The sequence below is a fragment of the Pteropus medius genome, unplaced genomic scaffold (assembly GCF_902729225.1).
Source record: "Pteropus medius unplaced genomic scaffold, Ma_sr-lr_union100, whole genome shotgun sequence".
Classification (NCBI taxonomy): Eukaryota; Metazoa; Chordata; class Mammalia; order Chiroptera; family Pteropodidae; genus Pteropus; species Pteropus medius.
In genome coordinates, this window is record NW_024355206.1 from 3,000,240 (window position 1) to 3,024,557 (window position 24,318).

Sequence of the window (24,318 nt, forward strand, 5' to 3'; positions counted from 1 at the left end):
TGCCTGCTCCCTGGAGAGGGGTCCCGGTACCTCCTATTTTCCCAGCCAGGAGGCCTGCCGGTTCCCACATTACCACATGAATGGGGCACAAGCCCCCCTGTCCACTTGAGCAAACAATTTGGCTAGCAAATTGACATAATTACAGAGACAGAGAGGCAAGAAAGCTGCCCCCACCCCTCGGCCCCCCAGCGGGCAGCTCCCGCAGTGCTTCTCTCGGGCTTTGTGGGCCAGGGCCCTCAGGGCTGATTAGAAGCCGTGTGGCCTTTTCAAGAGCCCTAGGTGATTGGCCCCCTTAATCTGATTACAATTTACAGAGCCCTTCCAGCCGGCTCTGAAGGGCCGTTCTCAAGCACCCTGCTTGATAGTTGCGCACACAAGTACACACACACACACACACACACACACAGCACCCACTTGGACCTGCTTGGGGGGCGGCGGCTCTGCCTCCGTCCTTACCACACCCCGCTTCCTCAGTCAGGGCCCTCTCAGTGGTGCCAGTTGCTGCCCTCGGGTCCCACTCCCCTCAAAATAGGCCTTAAACTACAGACACAGGCCAGGGGGGCTGACACTGCCCCTAACACCCTGGGTCACCTGTCTTTAGAGTATTCCATAGAGTCACACTGCCTAGGCCAGAGGCACATGAGCATGCTCACACCCATGAGCACACATCCCCACCACCAGCCCTCCTCAGCGCCACCCCGAGCAGCCAGGACCAGGCTGCCCGACCCCTCCGGGGCGGCCTCTGTCCACAGCAGCTGTATTTCCTGGGCTTCTGGAGCTGCAGCTCCCAGGGGATTAGGCCCAGCAGGCAGCTCAGGCACAGACTGCTCAGGCCAGCCCCCCTTGGGAACTCAGCCCTCCATATCCACTTTGTGGCTCTTAATCCCCAGGGCTCAGCCACAATGGCTCCCTTTTCCCATACTTGCTTCTGGCTCTCACGAGCCTCAGCCTGGCCTCCCACCCCAGATGGAACCCTCCTGGGCAGCGGCTCAGGATGAGGGTGGGATGGGGGGCAAATCTGGGGCCCAGGCAGAAGGGGACAGGAGAAGCAGCTCTATCCTTGTTAGCTGACCACCCTCACCCCAGGAGATGCCAGTCGGGCATGTACGTGGGGAGGGGGGCGTGCATAAAGCCCTCTCAAGGGATCCCTAGCCTGCCGACCCCCATCTTTTAGTCCCCTCAGTCTGGAAGCCCTGAGAAGGGTGTCCTCTACTTCGGAACCCCCTCTTTTCTCTGACCGTCCGGGCTGGAGAGGGCGGAGCCAGAGAGCAGGGAGCGTGGAGCCCAGGCTAGGATGTTGCAATCAGAGGCACCTGGGCTCACCCTAGCACCACGCCGAATAATCCTGTGACCTTGGACAGGTTATTTATCTTCTCTGGGCCTCAGTCTGCCCACCTCTGAGATGAGCATGGTACGAGAGCTCTCAGGGTGGCTAGGAGGTTAAATAATGACAGGTAAGGCACTCAGCGTGGTACCCCGAACATAGCGCTCAATACATGGCAGCTGTCATCATTTGTGGGTCAAGAACAGGAGGGCACTTGGGATTCAGCCATCAAACACACAGATGGGGGACAGTGTCAGGGTGTGCCCTTGCAGCCCCGCTGGCAACTCCAGGCTTCGCAGGGCTTCGGGGAAGACCCTTACAGCTAGATTTTTCAAGACAAGCCTCCCAGTTGCCAACATTTTAAAGACCCCATTTCTGATCACGTGGCCCAGAGACAGTTTAGACAACAGAGACCCAGACCCCAGTCTCTCCACCCAGTGGGCCTCCAAGTGCCCTGAAGTGACTGCCCGATCCTGCCCTCGATGCCCTCCCTGCCCAGTCCCAGGACTCGGGTCACATAATCAGGAGAAGAGGCCCTACCCCGGAGCCCTCAATGCCTGGGCCTTTGTTGGGCCTAACAGAGTCAGCAGGACTGCTAGCAGCCCGGGCGTGCGGGCCTGGGAGGACCCCCTCCACCCTGTACCTCTCCCGGCCCAGAGGCCCCTCCCAGGCCCTCCGTGGGCGTGCCAGAGAAGACGGGGCCCCATCAGCTGAAATCAAAGCCGAGGTCCCCTCCCCAGCGCGCAGCGCCGCACCCCTGCCTGGCTCGCACACCTCCTCCTTTGTCACAATGTTTTTCAATCCAGTGAAGCAAACTGTCCAATTAGAGCCAGGGCCTCCAGCTTCCATCTTTGCCGATGTTTAATTAACATGCTCCTCTTGGCAGCTGCTGACAAGTTCCAGAAACAGGTTGTAAAGGGTTTTTGTCTTTACCCAGCATGGAAAATGAGGGGTGTTACATCGCGGGAACATGAATAGGTTGCATTTCAGCTCCCTCCTCCCAGCCTCCTCCATGCCCCCCACCCCCCTCCGCCGCAAGGGGAATGAAGGCCTGAGTGTGTGTGCATGTGGGAACGGCGAGGGGGGCGGGGAGGGCAGACCGAAGGCAGGAGAAGCCCGCTCTCCTCCCTTTCCCCTCACCCCTTCTTCTCTGGAGTCTTTGCTCCACAAAGGATCTGGATTCTGGCGCTGCTTCTCTTTTAGCCAGACCCAACCTCGCCATGTCGATTCCCATCCCTAGGTCTCTGCCCATGCTGCCGCTTTGCCATCTTTCTGGTAAACTCCTATTCAGCCTCCAAAGCCCTGTTCAGGTGACCCACTCTGAGAAGCCACCTGGGCACTGAGGGCCTGTCAGAGTTCAGGGTGGATAGTTGGTGTCAGGTCGGTTCCCCAGCTAGACCGAGTCCCCTGAGGGCAGGAATTGTGTTTTTCAGCCCAGGGTGGTGGCAGGCCTCATTGAATCATGGGAGATCCAAACTGATGCAACCTTCCTTGCTTGGCAGGGAGGAAGGAAGGAAGGATCTGGGGAAGGGGATTGGCCCAAAGAGCCTTCCCTCCCTCCCCGCTCCCCTCCTCTAGTGCCCTTGAAGCTCAGCTGGGTCACATGGGGGGCACAGAAGGAATGGCAGTTTTACAATGGGCAAACATCTGGGATGGTTGATATGAGGTAACATGGACTCTGGGGAAAGACCCCAGTCCAAAAGCTGAGCCCTGCCAGGGGCCCCATGTGGGGTCAGGCTCCAGTACCCCAAATTCTTCCTCTGTACCTGGGGTGATTTCCCTGGCGCTGTGGGTGTCAGCTTGGGGAGGAGGGAGCGGTTTTGACTGTGGCAGGAGGCCAGGTCACATCTCCTGGGCCCTTTTCTCCCTCAGACTGGTCCTGTTGGAGCATTCGCACCCATGCTACAAAGAACAATGGGAACGTTTATTCACGAAGGCTGCCATCTGCATATGGCACAGAGAGGTCTGGGGGCCCAGGGAGCATGGGATGTGCAGGCTGAGGAAGGGCCCAGCAGTCGGCTGGCAGCCAAGTTGTCACCTAGGAGGGCTCGGGTCCACCCCCAGGCTCCAGTCCCCCTCCTGTCTGCTTTTCTCAGGATGTGGCCCCCAAGACCCCTGGTGGCAGGCCTCCTGCCTCCTTCGGTCTACAGGTCCTTCTCCATTCTTGGGCAAGCCCCCCCAGGGCAAAGGCGATGGGAGGGGCGGAGGCGCCCTGGGCCAGGCCAGCAGGCCAGGTGCTGCTCCCCTTGCTCTCGCGCGCCCAGCTTGGTCTGCACCGGCTCCTTTTGGAGCACCGGAACAGGACGTGGAGCCTGCAGGGAGAGAGCCAAGAGGAGGGGCCACCGTCAGGTCCTGCTGTAGCCCCTTGGGCACCTTTTCCTTTTCTGAATGGGGTGAGCCTTAGGTCACAGTCTCACTTTTCTTTCCTTAAACCCCAACATCCTCTCCTGCCACATCACTCAGCCTTTTGCCCCAGACACGGCTCCGTTCCAAACTCGGGCCTCCAAGAGGTCAAATAATGACAATAAGGGCAATGATAACAGCCTGGAAAGACCCCAGTTCCTCCACTTGCCAGCTGCGTGACCTCTCTGAGCCTTAATTCCTTCTTCCGTTAAGGAGATGAAAGTAACCACATATGTCTTGTAGGGATCTCTGGAGGGTTAGACGCAAAAGGCATGAGAAAGGGCCTTTTTCGGTGCATTCCTCAGAGGGTCTAGGAAATGTTAGTTGATAGAAAGAAGGAAGGGGAGAGAAAAGGAAGGAACAAAGGGTCTTGCCTGAGTTGATCAACTGAATAGAGCCGGTCCTATCATCTTCGGTTTTATAAATGAGACTCAGGCTCAGGGGAGAGAGCTTCTCAAAGTCACTCAGCCAGTAAGCAGCAAAGCCAGGTCACCTTCCATCTATTCCTTCCAGTCCCAAGCACCTTCCACATGTGCCCGTGTCTGTCCAGTACACACGTCATCCGACTCCGAGTGCCTTTCTCACTAAGCCCAGCGTCCCACTTCACTCCGGGCGGGAGGGGTGGAAGCTCACCTCCTCATTTCTTGCTGTTTTCTTTTGGCCCCTTTGCTGGTGCTATCGGATTCCCCACTGGGAGAACTGGTCATCCCCCACTGACAAGCCACACCCATGCTCCCCTGCTTCTCACCTGCCCTGGGAGCTTAAGGTTCTGATGGCTTGAGGTTAGGGTCCTCAGGATGGGAGACATAGATCGTGTGGTCCTTGGGCACCTGCAGTGAGAGGAGGCAGCTCTGAGGGCCCTGCCCCAGGCTGGGGTACCTGGTGGAACTAGAACAGCCTGGGCAAGTCAGGAGCAGCCAATGGCGTGTAGCGGGCGCCACCTTGTGATCACCTTGCAGATTGCATGCCGAGAAGCAGGGCGGTCCTTCATAGTGGACCGTGCCCCTGTTAGCCACTGTCCAGGGTGCTGGGGCGCTGCAAGGACCTTGCCCCACTAGGGCAACGGGAAGGCATTCAACTGAAAGGCGCCATGACAATAAGCGTTGTAAATTCACACAGAGGCTGATAACCCAGCCCGGGGAAATTACAGTTGTGCTGAACCCACTTTTGAAAGACGAGTAGTAAATCGTGCGCCAGGTGAGAGGCAGCATGGCAAGCTCAAAGTCACATATTTCAGGTAAACCATTCAGCGACCAGGAAGGGGGCAGTGGATCGGGACAGGGGACGGATAGGGGATGGACAAGGGATGGCCCAATGGTGGCTTATTTCCTCTGGCACAGAATTATATTACTCAAAACAGATAGCTGCTGAAGGGTATACAGCAGAGAGAACGTGTGAACTTAGAATAAATTATAAAGATCAAAACAGAACCAAGAGTGAACTTCTACATAGGGGAATTGACATTTTTTTTTTTAGTTTATTTTATTAGCATTAAATCCATGTGGTTTCTAATTGTACCTAAAATAGTTTAAGTTCTGACTTTAAATATAAAATGAAAATAATTATGCTGCTAAAAAGAAAGTTTATTAAGAATATAATAACACAGAATACTTCTTATGATAGATAAAGAGAAGAAGCAGGATACTAAATTAGGTGTATAATAACATCTCAGCTGTGTAAGAAAAATCTATGCAGATTAAAAAAAAAAAAGACTGGAAGAAAATAAGAAAATATACCAAAGATATTAACAGTGCTTGAATTAGGATGATGGGATTTTTTTTTTTAAGTTTTATGTCCAGATTTGCTTTAATGAGCTTCTATTCATTTTATAATTAAATAATTTAAAGAGTTATTTCAAAAGACTTAATTATATACATGAAACTGGTTTATAGTGGATATTAGTTTAAATTACCATGAAAATTTCTTGTATGGTTTTAAAAACACAGAGCCAAATAAAAGGCAGGGATGGGCAGAGCTTCATCTCAGGGGCCACAGACACAAGCTAAGTCCTCATCCTTGTCATAATGGGGAAGTTCAGGAGGCAAGAAGGACCCTATGTCATCCTCCATCATCTAATTTGGGTACACGCCTGCAATGATCCGTGGGGAGGAAGGCCTGCCTGAAGTCACAGAAAGCCCAAATTGTGGTGTGTTTTTAAAGACATTCCACTACACTACTCTCAGCTTCTAGAACAATGTTCTTCGAGTTGAGATTTTATACCGGCACCCACAGCTGCCCTGGCCTGGAGATGAAAGGGGGCCCCTCCTCCAGTAAAAGCAGCTTGGCTCCTGGCAGGGGGAACAGGCTTTGGGGGCAGACAGGCTCTCCCTGAGTTATGGATTCAGGAAGTCTGGGTGGAACAAGATCCCAGGTGATATTGATGAGGGCACAGGGGACCATACTTTGGGAATGACTGCTCTAGAATAAGCTTTCAACTCTCAGGAGACATAGCCTCTTGAATAAAGGAGGAGGAGGATGCAGGCTCTGTCCCCAACCCTCAGCTTCTGGCTGCCTGGGCTCCAACCCAGCTGATGTGTGCAGGGTCAGGGAAGGGAGGATCTAGCCATCCTTGTCCAGGACGGGGGCTGGGGGACAAGTCCGTAGAACTCACCTCCCAGTAGATATCATCATCAAAGCAGTTCTCATCAGCAGCTTGTCCCCAGATTGGTAATTTCAAAATGATCCCTAAAGAAAATTTGAGGTTACGGGAGGTCAGGACCTACTTCCTCTCTGCCTACCCTGCCTTTTCCGCCAGCTGGGAAAATCTCTCCAACCCCATGGCCACAAATGCAGAGTCAAAGGATTCTTGGGGGCTCGCAGAGGACCTCTGGCACGTGCTCTTGGGTCCTCCACCCACAGAATCCCACAGCGTCCCCACCCTCTCTGGCCCAGCCATTCTCACTCACCCACAATGATGCCGCCCACCAGAGCCATGGCCAGTGACACGAAGATGCCGGCAGCCTGGAAACTGCCCTGCATGCTTGAGGACCAGTTGGTACTGAAACCTTCAAAGGCATGGGCGAGCCTGGGATGGAGACAGGAGGCTAGTAACCACTTGCTGCCCGCCCCCCCCCAAAGGAGAGCAGGCACCAAGGCTCAATAAACCCTGGGCCTCAGCATTCCCATCTGCAAAACGGGGGCATTGAACAGATCAGATGGTTTCAGACTCTTGTGGAAGGATGGAGGTTGTGGGGAGAGGCCCATGAAACAGTGGTCCAGACTGGGGAAGGGCTGGGGTAGAGACACTATTATGGACCCCAGAGGATTAGCAGGGAGAAAGAACAGAGAAGGAAAGAGGGGACTCAGCCGGCCCTGCGCCACTGCCATACTTACCCTTGCTGTCCATACACTTTACTGTTGGCACAGGCTGCTGTCACGGCACCCACAATGCCCCCTATGATGCCGGGAATGCCATGCAGGTTGTGTATGCCACACGTGTCCTGGATCCGTAGGTTGGACTCCAGGTATGGCTGGAGAGAGGAGATGGGTGCGGCTCAGGCCAGCGGCTGAAGCAGGGGTGCGGGGAGGCCAGAGTTTCGGAGACCTCAAATACACAGAGACCCAGGATTCTCCAGCCCCCAGCCCCTTGCCTGGGACTCTTACCGTCAAGTACACAAAACCCAACGTAGAGACGATGCCACAGATGAAGCCAACGATGAGGGAGCCATAAGGCATGAGCATCATCTCGGCAGCGGTGCCCACGGCCACCCCTCCTGCCAGTGTGGCGTTCTGGATGTGCACCTGGGCAGGAGAGGCAGGCAGTCAGTCCTCCCCCAGAGCACGGGCCCAGAGGAGCTGACCCCGAGCCCACACTGACCTGCTGTGCGTGGTGCCGCCTGGCCCCAGAGCCAGGGGTGGCTCAGAGGGCACCCCAGCAAGGGACTGCAGAGGGATCCTGTCTGGCCAGGCTTGGGACAGCCACCTGTGTCCTCTGCACATTTGTCACCCACACCAGCACACTGGGTGTGTCCCGTGTGCACGGATCAGTGCATTGCATGCATGCAAGTGAGCCCCGTTGGTATGTCTGCATGTTCCTTTTACACCGGGGTGCCACGCACACCTGTGTGGCCAGGCTCACATGTCTGATGCTTTCTACATGCAGGTATGCCAGCGTTGGGCACCTGTGGGGCCTATCCCTACACACACAGCCATGTCAGAATCTGGGGCCTCCAACAGCACCATAGACTCTGAGGGCCCACCTGTGCTGGCTTGTGGAGACTGTTTCTGTCCCTCTCCACAAGCGCAGGAAGTAAATACGGTTATCTCTGGATGTTTGCAGATGAAATTGAGGCGCAGGGAAGTGATGTGGTCTGTTGAAGACCACACAGCTAGCAAGAGATGAAAAGACGGCTTGATCTAGGTCTGTATGAAGCCAGAGCCCCTGACCTTGAACCTTTTCCCTATTCCTCTTTGCAAGTGGGGCTTAGACACACACAGATGTGCTCACATCGGAGTATTTGATTCTTTCCCCCCTGGTACCTGAGTCCCCACCTCTCTGCACAGTGACTGTCCAGTGCAACCAGGGGCTCATGGCGGTGTCCCCAAATAACATGCTCCTGGCAGTGTCTCCACACACACATGCTCTTGTCAGGTAGAGAGGTGGTCTTATTTTTAATGGAAAAAAAAAATCTACTAATACCCATGGGGTTTGGCCCCTCCTCACTAATGACAGCCCCAGTGGTGTTATGTGAAGGACGCTGTGCAACACCATGTCCACACAAACCTGCCCAGCGGAGTGGACAAGGCATCGGAGAGATTTCCCCTCTGAGTGTGCGGGCAGGTGCAGGCAGGTTTAGGAATGCCGAGGGCCAGTGTCTGGAAGACCAGAAGCCTGGCAGAGGGCAGTTGCCCCGGCAACTCTGCTGGGCAGGTCTGATGTGGTGCTCAGCCCAGAACAGCTGTCAGCCCCCCAGCCTGTGGGGAAGCGAACAAGGAGGGGTACCCAGCTCATCCAGAGCAGCCGGCATAACAGAATCTCCATGAGTCTGGTCCTGGGCTCTGTTGAAAACTGGCTCTGTAACCTGGACGAATCGCTTCTGCCTGAGCCTCAGTTTCATCTGCAAGATGGGTGCACAGACCCTGACGCTGCCTGCCTCACAGAGGTGTTGGCAGGGCGTGCTGATTTGTGCCCACCGGGCACAGGGGGTCATAGCCACACCTCTCCCCGGGCCCGCCTGCTGCCCCGCCACTGCTCACCATGTCCAGCTTGCCTTTCTTGTGCAGGGCGCTGGACAGCGCCACTGCGGTGAGCACACAGGCCGCCAAGGAGCAGTAGGTGTTGATGGCAGCTCGGTGCTGGGCGTCTCCGTGATTGGACACAGCTGAGTTGAAGCTGGGCCAGTACATCCACAGGAAGAGGGTGCCTGGCCAGACCAGACAGGGCCGGTGGGCCCGGGAGAAGAGGCGTTAGATGGGCCCAGCAGAGCTCAGGCAGACGTCCTGGCCTTTAGCTCCAGAGCTGTCCAGCGACTCCCACGCCCTAGCTCTTTCCCATCCCGTCACTTTCCTCATGCTGGGGGCTCCCTGCCTGACTCACTACCAACTCCCACTTGGCCTTCTACTCCACTCCAGGAAGTGTCCCCTGACCCCATAGCTGGGCTAAATACCTCCCACCCTGCTCTCACAGCACCACGGGGGAGACTTTCTCCACTGCGGGGAATTCATCTGGTAGCACAGTCTTCCCTTTCCCTGCTCCGTGAGGAACTGAAGCCTGGGTTATTTAAGAGAGCAGAGTGGGTGGCTGATGTGTGTTCTCTGGAATGTATGGACACAGGAGGTAGGAACACCCTGGCCTGGCCCCAGGATGGGTACCACTATGTCTGTTCTTGGGCATCCTAGCAAAAGCACAGGCAACTGACCAACTTATTCCAGTCCTGTGGGGAAAAGCAATGAGAATATGGGATCCTGGAGGTGTCTTTGGGCACCCTCCCTCTCCCCTTCTGCCAAGGGGGACTGGTGGCCACCCATCACACCACGTGGGGATCAGGTGTGCCTATGATGGCCTGAATTCTTTATGATGACCCTCACCCATCATGGTGGCCCTTGGTCATTATAGCAGCTCTCACCGATCATGGCAAAGAGGTCCGAGTGGTACACAGGACTCTGCCTTTCCTTGCTCTGATACAGGTTGGGTCGGTAGAGGATCCAGGTCACTGTGAGTCCAAAGTAGGCACCGAATGTGTGGATGGTCATGGAGCCCCCTGCATCTTTCACCTTGGGTACAAGGGGCCTGTCAAGCTCATGACACCTCTCTTTCCCTCCTCATAGCACCCCTCCCAACACCACACACACACACGCACGCGCGCACACACACACACACACACGCACGCATGCACACACATGCACGCACACACACAGGTCCAGCTGTCTCTGATTTGATGAGTTATGAGATGGAGCCCAGGGCCTCCACAGACCAGTTGATTAGGAAGCAGAGAAATTGGGGATCTCTTAAACCAGGCTGTAAGCGTGTCAGCAAAATGTCAAGACACCCTCACCCAACAGATGGGATTGTGCCCAAGTGGGGAGACCAAGTCTTGGAAGGGGCTTGTTCCTTACACAGTTGGAAGAGGGGAAGCAGAGCTTGAACCCACGGCAACCCCCACCTAGCTTGTCCCCCACTAGCCTCCATCTTATCTTAATTCCGGGGTGCTCTTCCCTTCCCTCCGGGTCTCCCCTCTACACTTTTCCTTCCACACAAGCCCCTCTGGCCCAACACCACCCATCCAGACTGTCATGACCCATTTCCCTATGTCCTGTCACACTCCCCGCCCTCCAACCTCCCAGCTCACATCCCACAGTCCACCCTATGCCCACCCTCCTTTCCTTGTCCCCAAAGTCAGAGCAGGCAGAATTGGTCCCCTCCCCATCTGTCCAGCCCTGGGCCTGCTGCCCTAACCCACTGCATGCCTCTGGACTTCTTAGCCCTCAAGCCCCTCATTTACAAAGTGGGGGTGATTGTGATGACCTAGCAGAGCTGTCTCAAGGATTAAACTAGACATCTTTGTAAAGTACCTGGCACTCAACAGGTGCTTGATGGATTTCGCCTTCCTCCCCGCACCTGCCCATGTCCCCTCTCTTCAGCCTCCTCTTGCCTCTTAGAGCCAATCTCAGAGGAAATTCCAATCAGAGTCACAGACCCACTCCTTCAGTTCAGATGGAGAAACCCAGCTAGAGCGGTAAATGTGCCGTCCAACGTCATAGAGTTTCTTGCCGAGTCGTTGGCCCTGCTGGTGGGCGCCTCTCCCAGCTGTGTGACCTTGGGTGAGCCCCTTAGCCTCTCTGAGTCTCAGCTTTCTCATCCATGAAATGGGGTTAATAATTGTGCCCATGAAATGTCACTGCTCCCACTTTAGAAATGAGAACACTGAGGTTCAGCGGGTTAAGCCACTTGCCAAGGTTGAATTGAATCCAGCTGGCATGTCTCCCCAGCCCTCTTTCCCTATCCCCCTCAAGTCTCCACTCCATCTTCACCCCCATTCTGATCCCTGCTCACCTGTAGCAGGCTAAGGAGGATGAACTCATTCACTGAGAAGAGGGTCACTTGGCAGAGCGTCATGATGAGTAGCTGGATGGGGCTGACTTTGCCCAGAATGGCCCCAAAAGCCACACAGACAGATCCCACACAGAAGTCGGCATTGATGAGGCTGTGGGGAGACAGGTCAGGGAAGAGGCCCATGGGCTGTGGTCTCAGGGCGTTTCCGATGCGCCCCGATTGAGGGCCCAGGCCCAGCCGCTGGAGAGAAGACACTGAGGTGTCTCTATAGCCTCAGGCTTCGCGGGAGGGAGACCCTCCAACGGCCCGTGGACACCACTAGTCTCCACGCTTCGTGGAGACTCGCTGAGCAGGAAGCGGAGAGTGTGTGTAGCATGTGTCGCTGGCGAGGTGTCCTCTGGCTGGGAGACGAGGCGCTCACAGCCCCAAGTCAGGGCCCTATTCCCGGCGGGATGCCCGGTCACCCCCGCCAAACCCAGTGCGCCCCGCCTTCTGGGCCCGCCCCCTCGCCTCGGGCCCCGCCCCCGGCCCCGCCTCGCTCACTTCTCCACGCCCACGAGAATGTAGCCGTCTTGGTAGGAGTGAAACCAGCCCTGCATGAGCAGCGCCCACTGGATGCCGAAGGCCGCCAGCATGAAGTTGAAACCCACGGAGCTGTAGCCGTAGCGCTGCAGGAAGGTCATGAGGAAGCCGAAGCCCACGAAGATCATCACGTGCACGTCCTGGAAGCCTGCGGGGGCAGCAAGGCCGGGGCGCTGACGGCTCCCCCTGTCCGCCCTCGCCCGCGCCGGTGGGCGGTGGGTATTGGAATTTGGGGCCAGGCTCGTGGATTCCACCCAGGGTCTAGGTCTAGAACGCAGACCTCCTGTGGCCTTGCCCCCTCAACCCCATTCCTTTACTGCGGAGAAGTTAAGCTTGTCTCGGTAGGAGTCTCAGCTGGCCAAGCACGTCAGTTGATCGCCCGGAGGAACAGCGAACGTGTTCACATGCCACCCTCGCTCCCAGCAAGTGCAACTTCCAGCATCACTGAGACCCGAGTTTGGACAGATGTATCTAGAAAGTCACTTGACATCCTTGGGTCTCAGTGCCTTCTTCTGTAATGCTTACTCTCCAATGCTGCAAAGATTAAGTTGTGAGTGTGCAGCCCCTAGCACGGTGTCCGTCCCACCACAGATGCTCAAAATGGGCGAGTGTCATTAGTTATTGTTACTTTATTATTGGTACTTAGGCACAGTCTAATTATGAGCCCCGACCCGGCTCTTGTACCGACTCACAGCGTGGCCTTGACGAGCCACTTCCCCTCTCGGAGCCTCAGTTTTCTCAAAGATAAAACCAAAGAGAGGGATTCGAATGATCTGAACTGTCCTTCCAGGGCTAACGTTGCGTGGTTCTGGATTCCCAGAACATAACGGAAGGCAAAGAGCTTTGAGAAGTGAAGACAGTAAAAGAAAGTGTAAGGTGTGACCAGAAACTACAGGTATCCCAGGACACAGCGGCCAGACCGAAGGGCTCCCGCGAGCCAAATTTGGGACCGTTTGAACTCCAAAATCACTGTGTACCAGAATGAATTAAAACCATTAAAAAACAGGAACACAGAATAGGTAAATAAATCAATGAGCTAGCAGGGAGGGCTCCCGCTTACAGCAGGATGCTGGGCGCCCGACTGTCAAATGTGGAAGGAACCCCGAAGTTGGAAAATTGTCATTTCCATCGCTGGATGCGAAATCGAGGGGGAACTTTGGATGAAGAGCGGGACATTTGCATTATCTGAAAGAGTCTCCCCACAAACTACTGATGAGTTGCAGGAGAATAAAAAACCCAGTGATTATATAGTAGAGAAATGGGGCAACACCTTGACTAGGTGATCACAATGAACATCACCAGCAAGGGACAGGACACCACGCACCTTCAGATGTGGTACTCTGAGAAGGTGTGGCAGCCGGGAATGCATAATCCTAACCTAATCTTGAGGAAACACCAAAAACGAAATGAGTAGCAGGCTGTTAGAGAGGGGCGAGGCTCTCTTCTTGAAAAATATCAACATCACAAAGAAGATCGTGGAAATGTTCCAGCTTGAAAGAGGCTAAAGGGACAAGCCAAGTAAATTCAACACCTGACATGTCACCGAGGCCTTCCTGACCACCTGGCTTTAAGCTGGTTTTCTCCCTTACGGCACCCTCTTCATTTCAGTTCATGTTACAGTCTGCAGTTGAGTTTGTTTTTCTAGCCCACTAGACTCTGAAACTCCGAAAAGGCAAGGCCGTGCCTGCTTCGTTCACTCTGATATGTCCCAGCACCAATGGGAGCGCCCAGGTAGACTCAATAAATCTCCATGAATAAATGAATGACTGTGGTTGTTCTCTCAGCAGGAGCCAGATGTGCCAGCTGAGCAGCAGTCGAGGAGCCCGAGGTGGGATGTCACGATCAGGTAAGGCAGCAGCCCCTCTCTGGTCCAACACCTGCTATCCACAGCGTGACTAGACCCTGGTGCCCACTGCAGTTTGGCCAAGTTGGGGGCAGCCATGCTTATGCTACAGCTGCCTTGCCCTTGCCTATACAGATAGGAATCTGCCCTCGTGTGTCCCCTGCAGGCTTCCTTGAGGCCCAGGCCGCAGCCACCTGGAAGAGGCTTACGGGGACTGGCACACTGCAGGATACGGGCAGGAGACATACAAGCTGATGCAGGAGAGCTGTGGGTCTTTCCCCGGTGTGGCGCTCTGAGCTCAGAGACCTGTGTGAGTTTACACAAACGGCGGCTCGGCTTGCGTTTCACAGTGTGTGCCACTGAATCCATGTCTTCCCGAGTTTCATGGCTGATCACTTTTCCAACTGTTGTGGGGGAAACTGAGCTAATGTATGCGAAGCAGCATACATGGTATTACGGTTATTCTCGGGAAGAACTGATGGGTGACAGACTGGAGGAGAGGTGTGAAAGAGAGGGAGGCTCCCCGTTCAGACTGCGATCAGGAGAAGGGAGGGGAGTTGGCAGGATGGCAGGGCTGTGGATAAACACAGGGAAGCGGGTACAGGTTGCTGGGACGGGAGGGAGGTGCCGAGTCTAGCGCTGGCCGTGGGGGTTGGAGGCCACCCAACCGGGGGCCGGGTGTGAGGGGAGTGGAGACTGGCTGCGAGAGGTGGCGGAGCTCGGGTCTGAGACTGGGCAGGGCTGCAAACAGAGCTGTGAGTCAGAATGTGAAAATGACGAGGGGGAGACCGAAGTGGCCAGCCTGGAAGCTAGCGGGGTAGCCAGGGAGGGTGCTGGCAGGGCGGTGGGAGGAACCTTGGGAAAAAGCCTTTCAGGGAGAGGAGTGTCAGCTCCTGGTGGCATAGAGGGACCATTCGGGCAGGGGTGGGGTTGAAGAGGACTGTGGGGCGCCCTACCTGGGAGGCGTTTGCAATTTCAGGGCCGCCTTTGTCCCCGCTGTGGCCTGAGAGCAGGAAGCCCTGCACTTCTCCGTGCTTCTCTCTGCCTGTCCCCCCATCCCCAGCCTCTCTCTGACCCTCTCCTGAGCAGCTCTTCTCCCCTGCCTCTTCGATTTATTCTCTTAATCTCTTTCTCTTTATCTCCCAAACTAGTCCTAATTTAGAACCAAAATGTGCCAACTTATCAATTTATTTCATAAAGTTTGGTGCTAGCTAAAATGCCTTTAATAGTAATGGTTTGAACCAGACTGTATGGCCTTCGGCAAAGACGTAACCTCTCTGATCTGCAGTGTCTTTACCTGTAAAATGGGGGTAGTGCCTGTGCTCAGGGAGTGCTCTCCTTGGAGGTTTGCGGTGCACGTTTAGTGGGGTGATCCCACCAGCGCCCTGGCGGAAGCCTGGCTCTTTAGCAATTGCTCAATCACAGTAGCTAGTTTCTCTTTTTCCCTTCCAAGACTGACCAGCTTTGTACTGGGTTGGAGCCTTGCTAAGAGTCAGTGGAAGCTGGTGAGACCTCCGCCTTCTTTCCCCCCAGCCTGGGGTGACTCAAGCGGCCCAGCCCAGAACCTACTCTCTGAACCTGGGCGTCCCTGATGGGGCAGGGCAGCAGGCTGGCTGCGAGTCCTGAGAGCTGCCACAAGGGGGCACCAGTACACAGCCGTTCTCACTTTCCCCTTCCGCTTCCTAGCTCACTCTTCCCTCCCAGGACGATGGGTCCCCAACAAAGCTGGCCAGGTCTCCGAAATCTGAGGACAAAGTTTCCCACACCAGCGGACCATGGCAGCTCCATCCCCTCTGCTGCATGGTCACAGAAAGAGTGGTGCCCTGCAGTGGCCTGGGTCCTGCCCCTGCCCATTTTCTGCAGGCTATGCCCAGGCTAAACTGGTCCCTCAATTCCCCTAAGGCTCTGTGCCCACCTCTCCCACACCTCAGAGCTGACCACAGAACCATCCCATCTCTGCAAACTCTCCTGGGAACATCATCGGGGTGGCAATGCCGTAGAGGCCCCAGGGAAGCAGGTGGGCTGTGGGGGAAGGACTTGGCTCCGTCCCTGCCCGTGGCATTGACCGACCGGCTGAGAGCTGAGGTTGGGCAAATCTCTGACCTCGGATGCCTGCATCGTAACACGGGAACAAATCCATGCCCTGCCTGCCAGCACTTGCAGTGCAAAAAGCAGTTGTAAATGGGGAGCACCCAGAGGAACTAAAGTGCCGTAAGAGTTGAAACTAATACTCAGAAGATAGTCCTTGGTCACATCGCTAAGGCGATGCTGAGCCTCCACTTAAATACCTTCAGCGACAGAGCACTCACTCCCTTGCGAAGAAACTCGATACCAGCATGTACTGCCCTCTCCTTTCATGCCGTGAGATGTGCCCTACCAGTCACCTGCCATCTTCGATCTTCCCAGAGATCCTGTGCATTAAATAACAGTCCCACTTCACAGATGAGCCAACGGAGGCTCACAGTGGTTAGGGAGTCGGCTCACTCCATTTAGTGATGGACCCTGATCTGTTCAATTCCAAAGTCCAGGTTACACTGCCCTCTACTGCTGGGAAAGCTTGTCCTTCATTAAATGGAGCTGAACCAGGTGCAGGTGGCCAGGAGCCCCGCTGAGTGCATGAAACAGCCCCTCAGTGTTTGACTATGGCGTCCTCTGTCGTTGGTCTTCTCCTGGAAATGTGTTTTGCCCCTTCCTCAGTCTTCCCAAGAGCCCAGGCTTTGATGGCTTCTCCCTGGCCAGTCTCCGCCAGACACTGCCCATGGCCATGCAGGCCCCAGAGCTCCAAGCCGTGAGGAAGCTTCATGTTCAGCAGCGGTGCCCACAGCATAAGCCTCAGAGGGCACTGCCAGGGCAGGTCTCCAGCTGGCTCAGTGCCTGCTGCCTACCTAGGGGCCCACGTCCAGGCAGCTGTCCTCAGGCCCTCCTGAGCCCCGGCCTCAGCCAGCTAGAGCTGGACTCCCCTGGCGACTGAGATGCCCACTGGACTCCGATAACCCCTTGGGCAGGAACAAGGGTACAAGGTGTTTATGGCCTGGAACCAAGAACCTGGAAGTTACCACAAGGCCTTGGGACCCTACCTGGGCCAGGAAGCCATGTGCCCGCTAACTCCTAACCATGGCCGCCATGACCAAGTGGGCCCAAAAAGGGTGAGGCAGGAGGAAAGGGGAAAGGTGAGACTAGAGGGAGGAGAGTGGTCCAGGCATGTGTCAGATTCCCAGATCTCCTACCCTGGCTCTCTGGTTCCCTCGCTGAAGGACCTTTGCAGGACACGTCTCCGCTCGGGCCTTAGTTTCCTGGTCTGGAAAATGGGAGTCATAACAGCGCCTTCCTCATCGGTGGTGGTGACAGGTAAAGGGGAGAATGCTCGATGTGTTGCCACTGCTTCCTGCCCTTGCCAAGGAGTCCCGAGGCCAAGTTCTCTCCCCCATTCCTCTCCTCCCGGCCACTTCCTGCTCAGATCCCTGAGAGCTCCCCAGCACTCACAGGGCACGTTGCAGGAGAAACTCAAGACCCTCCTTGATAACCGGGGCCATCTCACCCCCTTAGCAACCCCGCTCCTATCCCTCTCACAAACCCTCTTCTGGGGCCACACAGAGTCACTCAGCATGGGGCCCCTCGGCTGTCCTGCCTCTCTCCTCCTCACTGTCCCCTGCTGTCCAGGAAACTGTCACACATCTCTTCTGCCCAAGCACTTGACCCCAGTGAGGCCCAGGGTGTTGAGCGCACCTCTCTTCTCCACAAATCTGGGAGCACCGTAGGGCTAGAGAGACCCAGGGCATTCACCTCGTTTGTCCAGAGTGGTCATAAGCCCTAGTTTGCTGGGACGGTCATGGTTTATGCCTGTGTCCTGGCAAATTACTACTGGCACAACTCTCCCACCCTCCTCTCTCAAAAGTGTCATGTGGTTGATAAGTTGTAGGAAAGTAATTGTTGAGTGAGTAAATGAAGGTGAAGCATGACAGGTGGGTGGCTGGGTGTGCAGGGGGTGGGGACAGGACTTGAGGAGACGTGAAGACTGCACCCCTCACTGGTGAGGTGCTATAGCCCTGGCGGTAGGGTCTTGAGGCCTCCTGCTGCCCAGACACATCAAGGGCCTGCACATGCCCGTGGGAAGCCCTGTGCCTCATGCTGTGCTGAGGGGCTGGCTCTATGGCTGAGAGATAAGCAAGAGGTGAAGGCGTGGAGCAGGCATAGGAGGGCCTCGAGCTCGCCTGCCTCGCCATTTGCTGGGCCGCCCACCAAGCAGCATATAAAGGCAGGCAATGGGAAGCGTGGATTTGGAGTCTAAATTCCAAGGCCTCAGCTGTCAAGATCTCTTAAAACGTGGCCCCAAGTGGAGCCCAGCAGAGGCTGTGGTCTCATCAGCACAGGGCACAACCCACCCGCCTCCTGTCACCTCCCTTCTAGGCACCATATTTCTGTCAATGCAGTAGAGATTGTGCTAGCTTTTCAGGAGCCCCTTAATAGAGCTGGCTCCCACTGAGTCTGTGACACACACCCCATCTTCTCTGCACGGAGTCTGGCATCCTGAATGTGTGCAGTTATTTATTTGGAACTAAGTAAAATGCCATTTCCGGAGGTACAGAATTCTGTCTCTGAGGGTGTACCAGCCATGGAGGGAACACCATTGGTGTAGGTGGCTGCTGCAGATAAGCTTTAGGGTCCCTTCCAAAACTAACAGTGCATGGCCATGGGAGCACCCACAAAAGGTGGTCACTGGCTGCTGGTCAGTGGCGTGGAAACCGGGAAGCACATGGGCATAGACGGTCCTGGGCTGGGAGTCTGGAGCTGGGCTCACCCGAGAGACCTTGGACCAGTTCTTCCAACCCCCGAGGACTAGGACGTCTGTTGTCACTGCTTTTCTAGTGATCGCTCACCACGAAATAAGGATTCCATGCCCGGCACTGTCTCCTGCCGGCCTCACCCCACTCCTGTAAGTTAGGCAGGTTCTGTGATTATCCCCATTCCACAGATAAGGACGCTTAATTTGAGCGAGGTGGATGTTTGCCTAAGGTCACCCACCTGGTGAATGGCAGAGCCCAGAGAGAAGTGAGGTGTGGTGATTCCAAGCCATGCTCTAAACCACGGCACTTGGATACCCAGGGCTTTGGGGGTGTGCCTTCTCCCTCTCCCAGCCAACAAAGTGTGGGTGCCATGGTCCCACCCACCTCTCCCGGCAGCGGGGCTGGCAGGCATACGAGCCACCTGTGGCTCTTGACCTGGAGATACGGGCACAGCTAGACGAGGGAGCCAGAGTCATCCACCTGCCGGTGGCTAAGATGGGACTTAGGTCTTTCGAGGACCTCACGTAGGGCTCTCTGATAGAAGGCTGGAGGCCTCCGATGGCACCGGAGAGCGCACCCACCCGTGAGGTTTCCCTGTGACTCTTTCATGGGGAAAGGGAGTTCGTGCACATCGAGCCATTTCTCCAGCGTGATCCCCAGAGCCGGGAGTGCCTACGTGGGGCGGGGCAGGGGGCAGCATCTCCTCCTCTGGCTCCCGCCCTGGTTCCCAGCGTGGGCTGCGGCGGTGCGGCCAGGCAGGGCTCTGGACCAGGTGGGGACCCGCGCAGCTGTGGAACGCGCGGGCCTGCGGGGCGGCGGGACTTACTGGGGTAGCGATAGTAGAATTCGTTGTCAAGGTCGCTGGAGTTGCTGTGCAGCTTGTCCTCCACCCAGTGCGCATCGGCGTCGCGGTCGTAGCGCACGAACACGCCGAAGAGGACCACCAGGGCCACCTGCAGGAGCAGGCAGGTGAGCGGCAGGCGCCAGCGGAGGTTGGTGTTCCAGGCCATGCTGCAGGGTCGCCTGGCCCGGAGGGCAGCGGCGGGTTCCGACGATCGGGGGCGGGAGAGGCTTTTAAGACCCGGGCAGGGGCGGGGCGGCGGCGGGTTGCGGAACAGCTGACCCTGGTGCCGCCCGCGCGCTGCGCGCTCGCCCAACCGGCAAGGGGACCCACGCGGCCCGGCTCGCCCTCCTCCTGGGGGCCCCGGAGGGACAGCACCGGCGTGGGGCCGAGAGGACAGTGTGCAGGGGCGCCGGCGCCCCGACCTCTCGGAGCGCGGCCTTGCCCCCTTTCGTTCCGGCGAACCGAGAAGGAGCCGCATCATTTGCTTCCCACCGAGATAAAGACGAAGAAATTCCCAGACAGCGATCACCATCTTCGTCATCATCACGAACTCTTTCTTTTTCTGATTCACGACATTCACACGGGGTGCATGCAAAACCAGGAAAGTCTGAGAACCTGCCACTGGCCAGAGGCTCCTGAAGAGATGTGACAACAGAATGCAAGATGGTACCCCAATTGCATCCTGGAACGGAAGGAGGATGTTAGTGGGGAAACGAGTGAAATCTGAATAACGTCCGAAGTTTAGTTAGTGGCGATGCGCCCGCCAACGTTGGTTCCCTAGTTGTGCGCGCTGCTCCTGGTCCTGTAAGATGCTAATAGTAGAGAACTGTGAGGAGTATACAGGGACTTTGTGCCATCTCTGCAAGTTTTCTGTAAATCTAAAATCGTTCCCAAAGAAAAGGGTCTTAAATGGGGAAAAAAAAAATCACATGAAAGAGTGTAAGAACGGTTTAAGAGTTTTTCACAAGTTCGTTGAACTATGATCAGGAATTATCTGTTGGGTACTGTGCATGATCTTGACATGAGCTAACTATGGAATTTAAGTTAAATCTGTGCTTAGTCTATTTTGTCAAGATAACTTTGACTTTCTAATTTTTCTTAAAAAAAAAATACTGGTATATTGTAGAGATTTTGGAAAAAAAACAGGAAAACACAAAGAAGAAACTAAGAACCAACTGTAGACTCATCACCAAAAAACAACACTAATAAGAGAGAGGGACTCATACTATAATACTGATTTGTAGCCTGCTTTATTCAATATTTTGTAAATGTAAATATTTCCCATATTAGTTTTCTTCCACAATATGATATTTAATGGCAGCATATATCGCGCTTTATCTAGCTAATCCCCTAGTGTTGGACAATGAGGTGGTTTTCTATTTGTTCGGTGTTCGAAATAATGCTGGCATCAGCATCCAGGTACATAAGTCTTTGCCCAGGTTTCAGTGAATTCCTAAAGGCAGAACTGTCTTGATACATTTCACTAGATTTCCCCCCAAACAAAGCGTGTGCCTCATGACCCAGCCATGAGAGTGGAGCCTGTGCATCCTCACTGATGCTGGATTTTAAAAGAAATCGTTGCCAGTTTGGATCCCAGATTTATAAAAGGCACAAATGCCATGTAGATCGCCCAAGGCCGAGCACCTGGGAACTCGAATGTGGCCCACTGCACTGGCAGGGGGCACCAGGGTGTCCCCACTCCCTCCGCACAAGAAGCAGCCTGCTTCAAGACACAGCCAGATGCTGCAGGAACAATACCAACAAGAGGGGCCACTTATCACGTGCCCGATGTGGCCGGAGACCTCTAGACATAGTCTAATGATCAACAGAACCCTTGCAAAGGGGATACTGGAGCCCACCCTACAGATGAAGAAAATGAGTTCTTAGAAGGGCCAGGGAATATGCTGGAGTTCAAAGGCTGGGCTGTCTGATCTCACTACACCATGCTGGGCCCTTCCGGGCAAGGCCAGAAGGAAGGCCCGGTTTCAGGTACGTGCACCCTCTGTCTCAGCACACAGTAGGGGGAGTGAATGGAGGGCAGGGAGACAAGAGCTGGGGAGCTTTGGAGATGAAGTGGGAGGGGACGCTCAGGCCTCTGGAGTTATCCATTCCCATGGGGGCCATGCGCTTCCTTATGGTAGGGGTGATGTCTTATTTTTAACTATAGGAATTAAAAATATTTGAACGTGAGGAGTGGGCATTCAGGGAGTGTTTTGGAAGGAGGAAGGAAAGGTAAATAGTTTTCTTTGAGCACCTACTGTGTGCCAGGCACTATCCTAGGTGCTGGGATATACTATTGAACAAAAGAGGCAAGATCTCTGTCCTCATGGAACTTTCCTTTGCTTGGCGAGGGAGTGGTGGTGACAAAAAGCAAACAAATAAGTAAAGTATATAGCGTGGTAGAGGGTGATAAGGACCATGAAGAAAAATGACACCCCCTACCTCCAGCTCGTACTATACAAGAGAAGGCACATGTAACTTGCCCCAGTGGTTAAAACAGAATCCAGCACCTTCCTTGGCAGGCTAGAGGCGGGTCGAGCAGAGGTTGGGAGACACTTGGGGTGATCAGGGTGGGCTTCATGGAAGAGGTGAACCGATCTAGGATTTGCAGTGGAGGTAAGAGATAAACCTTTTCCCCTCTACCCTCTGGCTCTTGTCTCACCCACCCACACCAGAGGATTCCAGGCCATTACCCACCCCAGCCCCATACTTCTGCTGACCTCCAGAAGGCTGGAATTCTGGGCTTGTCCTCTGAGACCAGGCTTTAAGAAACTGGCTGCTCAGGTTGATGGGGCTGGGCAGGGCTTTACCTGAGGAGCCAGATACTTCCTCCTAAGCCGTGGGTGCCTTGGCAAGTGGGGATGATGCAGAGAATGACTGGGAAGGGGGAGAGGCAGGGTGTGGCAGCCACGTTGTCACACCCGAGGCGGGTTGCAGGTTGAGAACAAAGGTGATTCAGATTATCCTGCTTCGAGGCGGGGCTTGGGGCTGCCAGGCTTAGTGGCCGTAGTGAGGGAGCCAGCAGGGGCCGTCCCTGCATCATCCTTCCCTCTGCCCATCCCTCTTGGCAGATCATCATCAGCACCCTTGGCCTCCTTGACCTCGGTCCCACAGTGAGCCTGAGGTTGTGGCAGGAGCACTAAGCCAGGAATCAGAAATTCTTGGGGCTGGTCCCAATTCCGCAAATTTGGTCAGAACACACAACCTTCCTGGGCCTTATTCCCTTCGCCTGCAAATGACACCTCTAGCCTGCCCTGCGCATCACCTTGATCTGCTGTGACACTCCAAGGAGAACACACAGCATGATGCTTAGTAGCTGGACCCAGAGGTTCAGAGGGGCCAGGGTTCGAGTCCCAGCCCTGCCACTTCCTAGCCGGGTGACCTTGGGCAAGTTGCTTAATTTCTGGGGCCTCCATTCTCCCATCCATATAATGGGTGACAGTAGTGCCCACTTTTCAGGATGGTGTGAGGACCAGATAACTCTAAGGTGTGGCATGCTTTTGACACAGAATATGGCAGTCAGTGCTTTGAGGAAGCAGTAGCTCTCATTTGCATCTGGAAATGAATGGGTAAGTCTTTTGTAACATGTCGTAAATGTGATTGCGGCTTGAGTCCATGATGTGGATAATGACATTCTTCTCTGGTGCTGTCTGAAAGTCAGCAAAGGCAGGGCTCAGGAGAGCAGGCCCCAGGCCCTTCCCAGAGCCAGTGCTGCTGGCCTGTGGGGGGAGGGGGGAAGACGCGGCCTCTGTGCAAAACTCTCTCTTCTACGACAACTCGTGGAATCAAAAATAAGGTCACCAGTCGTGGGAAACTGGACATGCTGTGCTCTATGATGGGCTGATGATCTGAGAAGGACATAGCATCCCATTCATGCTATTTTTGCCAGAAACACATACCCTGAATTTAATCATGCAGAAGCAGCAGACAAACTCAAATTGAGGGACGTTCTGCAAAATAACTGGCCTGGATTCTTCAAAAAACAAAAACAAAACGAATTTGAGATTGCACTGACCACACCCTCATTATAAGCCCTGCGAGGTCATATTTACTTATCTCTCTGCTCCGATTGGTTTCTGGCCATGGAGGTCAGGGGGCTGGTGGAGGGGCAGAGGGCACTGAGGCGGGTCTGTGCCTGGCGTTAGGGCGGTTTGATGATCTAGGTCCCTGTATCCCCACAACTCCCTTTATAGGAATCTAAAGTGGGTTGGGCTCTGGAACCAGAAAGCATTCCGAAGGACGCACTCCAAGGACTTTGAGATGGACCAGTGATAGTAAAGGACGGAGGGGAACAAAGGCTCGTGTCGCCACGCTGGCCCCAAGGTCCTTCGCATCCCCCGAGCTTGGCCCACACTCCATAGGCCCTGCTTCCTCAGCCCAGGGCTCTACTGTTTCTACTGGCTCTGGTGGGAGGTCTGCCTGGCAGACCTTCAGGGTTCTGCTCCATCCTGGCAAGACATCCCCGCCCCCCGACACAGTCTGATGAAGGCCCCTTCCGACCTCATTCCAGCTTTTCCTAATCAGCATCTCTGATGGATGCCGCCTTCTGACTGTCCCCATCAGCTCCCCCCGCCCCAAATCCATCTCTCTCACTCCTTTTATGAATATAATTTTTAAAAATATTTTTATTACACACAACGACACGTGTTTCTTTGTTTTCCTTTCTTTAAACAGTTTCAGGGGCCCCTCTCTAAACTGCTCATTCTGGTCCCCAGCTCCTATGTCTGACCTCCATGGTCAACTCATCCTGAAACTGACCTTTCCAGGGTCTGTGTTCACATGGAACACCTTTTCAAAGCAGGAGAAATTGGGTGAAGGCAGTTCCACATAGGCTAATGATCCGCGTATGGGCCTTTTATCAAATAATGGTTCAAACGTGGCAAGGGCGTCAGGGCCCCCGGGAGGGGTCCTTGGCAGAGCTGAGAGTAGTGAGAAAGATCCCCAAACACATCCCTGCTCCCCCACACCTTTGCCTAAAGGGGCTCCAAGAACTTAACAATGACAGAATGTCGAACCTAATCACAGCTTTCTGGATGAAGAGCTGTT

General features: G+C 54.9%; 1 protein-coding gene across 1 annotated transcript; it reads right to left on the minus strand.

The window, feature by feature from the left end:
* Positions 1–1,385: 1,385 nt before the first annotated feature.
* RHCG (Rh family C glycoprotein) lies at positions 1,386–19,634 on the minus strand. Its single transcript, XM_039858336.1, has 11 exons — positions 19,255–19,634; positions 11,763–11,949; positions 11,220–11,370; positions 9,793–9,940; positions 8,924–9,090; positions 7,331–7,468; positions 7,061–7,197; positions 6,634–6,752; positions 6,339–6,412; positions 4,476–4,557; positions 1,386–3,636 (listed from the first exon to the last, which is right to left on the minus strand). The coding sequence occupies exons 1-10, from the start codon at positions 19,436–19,438 to the stop codon at positions 4,489–4,491; spliced, it is 1,374 nt and encodes a 457-aa protein (XP_039714270.1). The 5' UTR covers positions 19,439–19,634; the 3' UTR covers positions 1,386–3,636; positions 4,476–4,488.
* Positions 19,635–24,318: the final 4,684 nt, after the last annotated feature.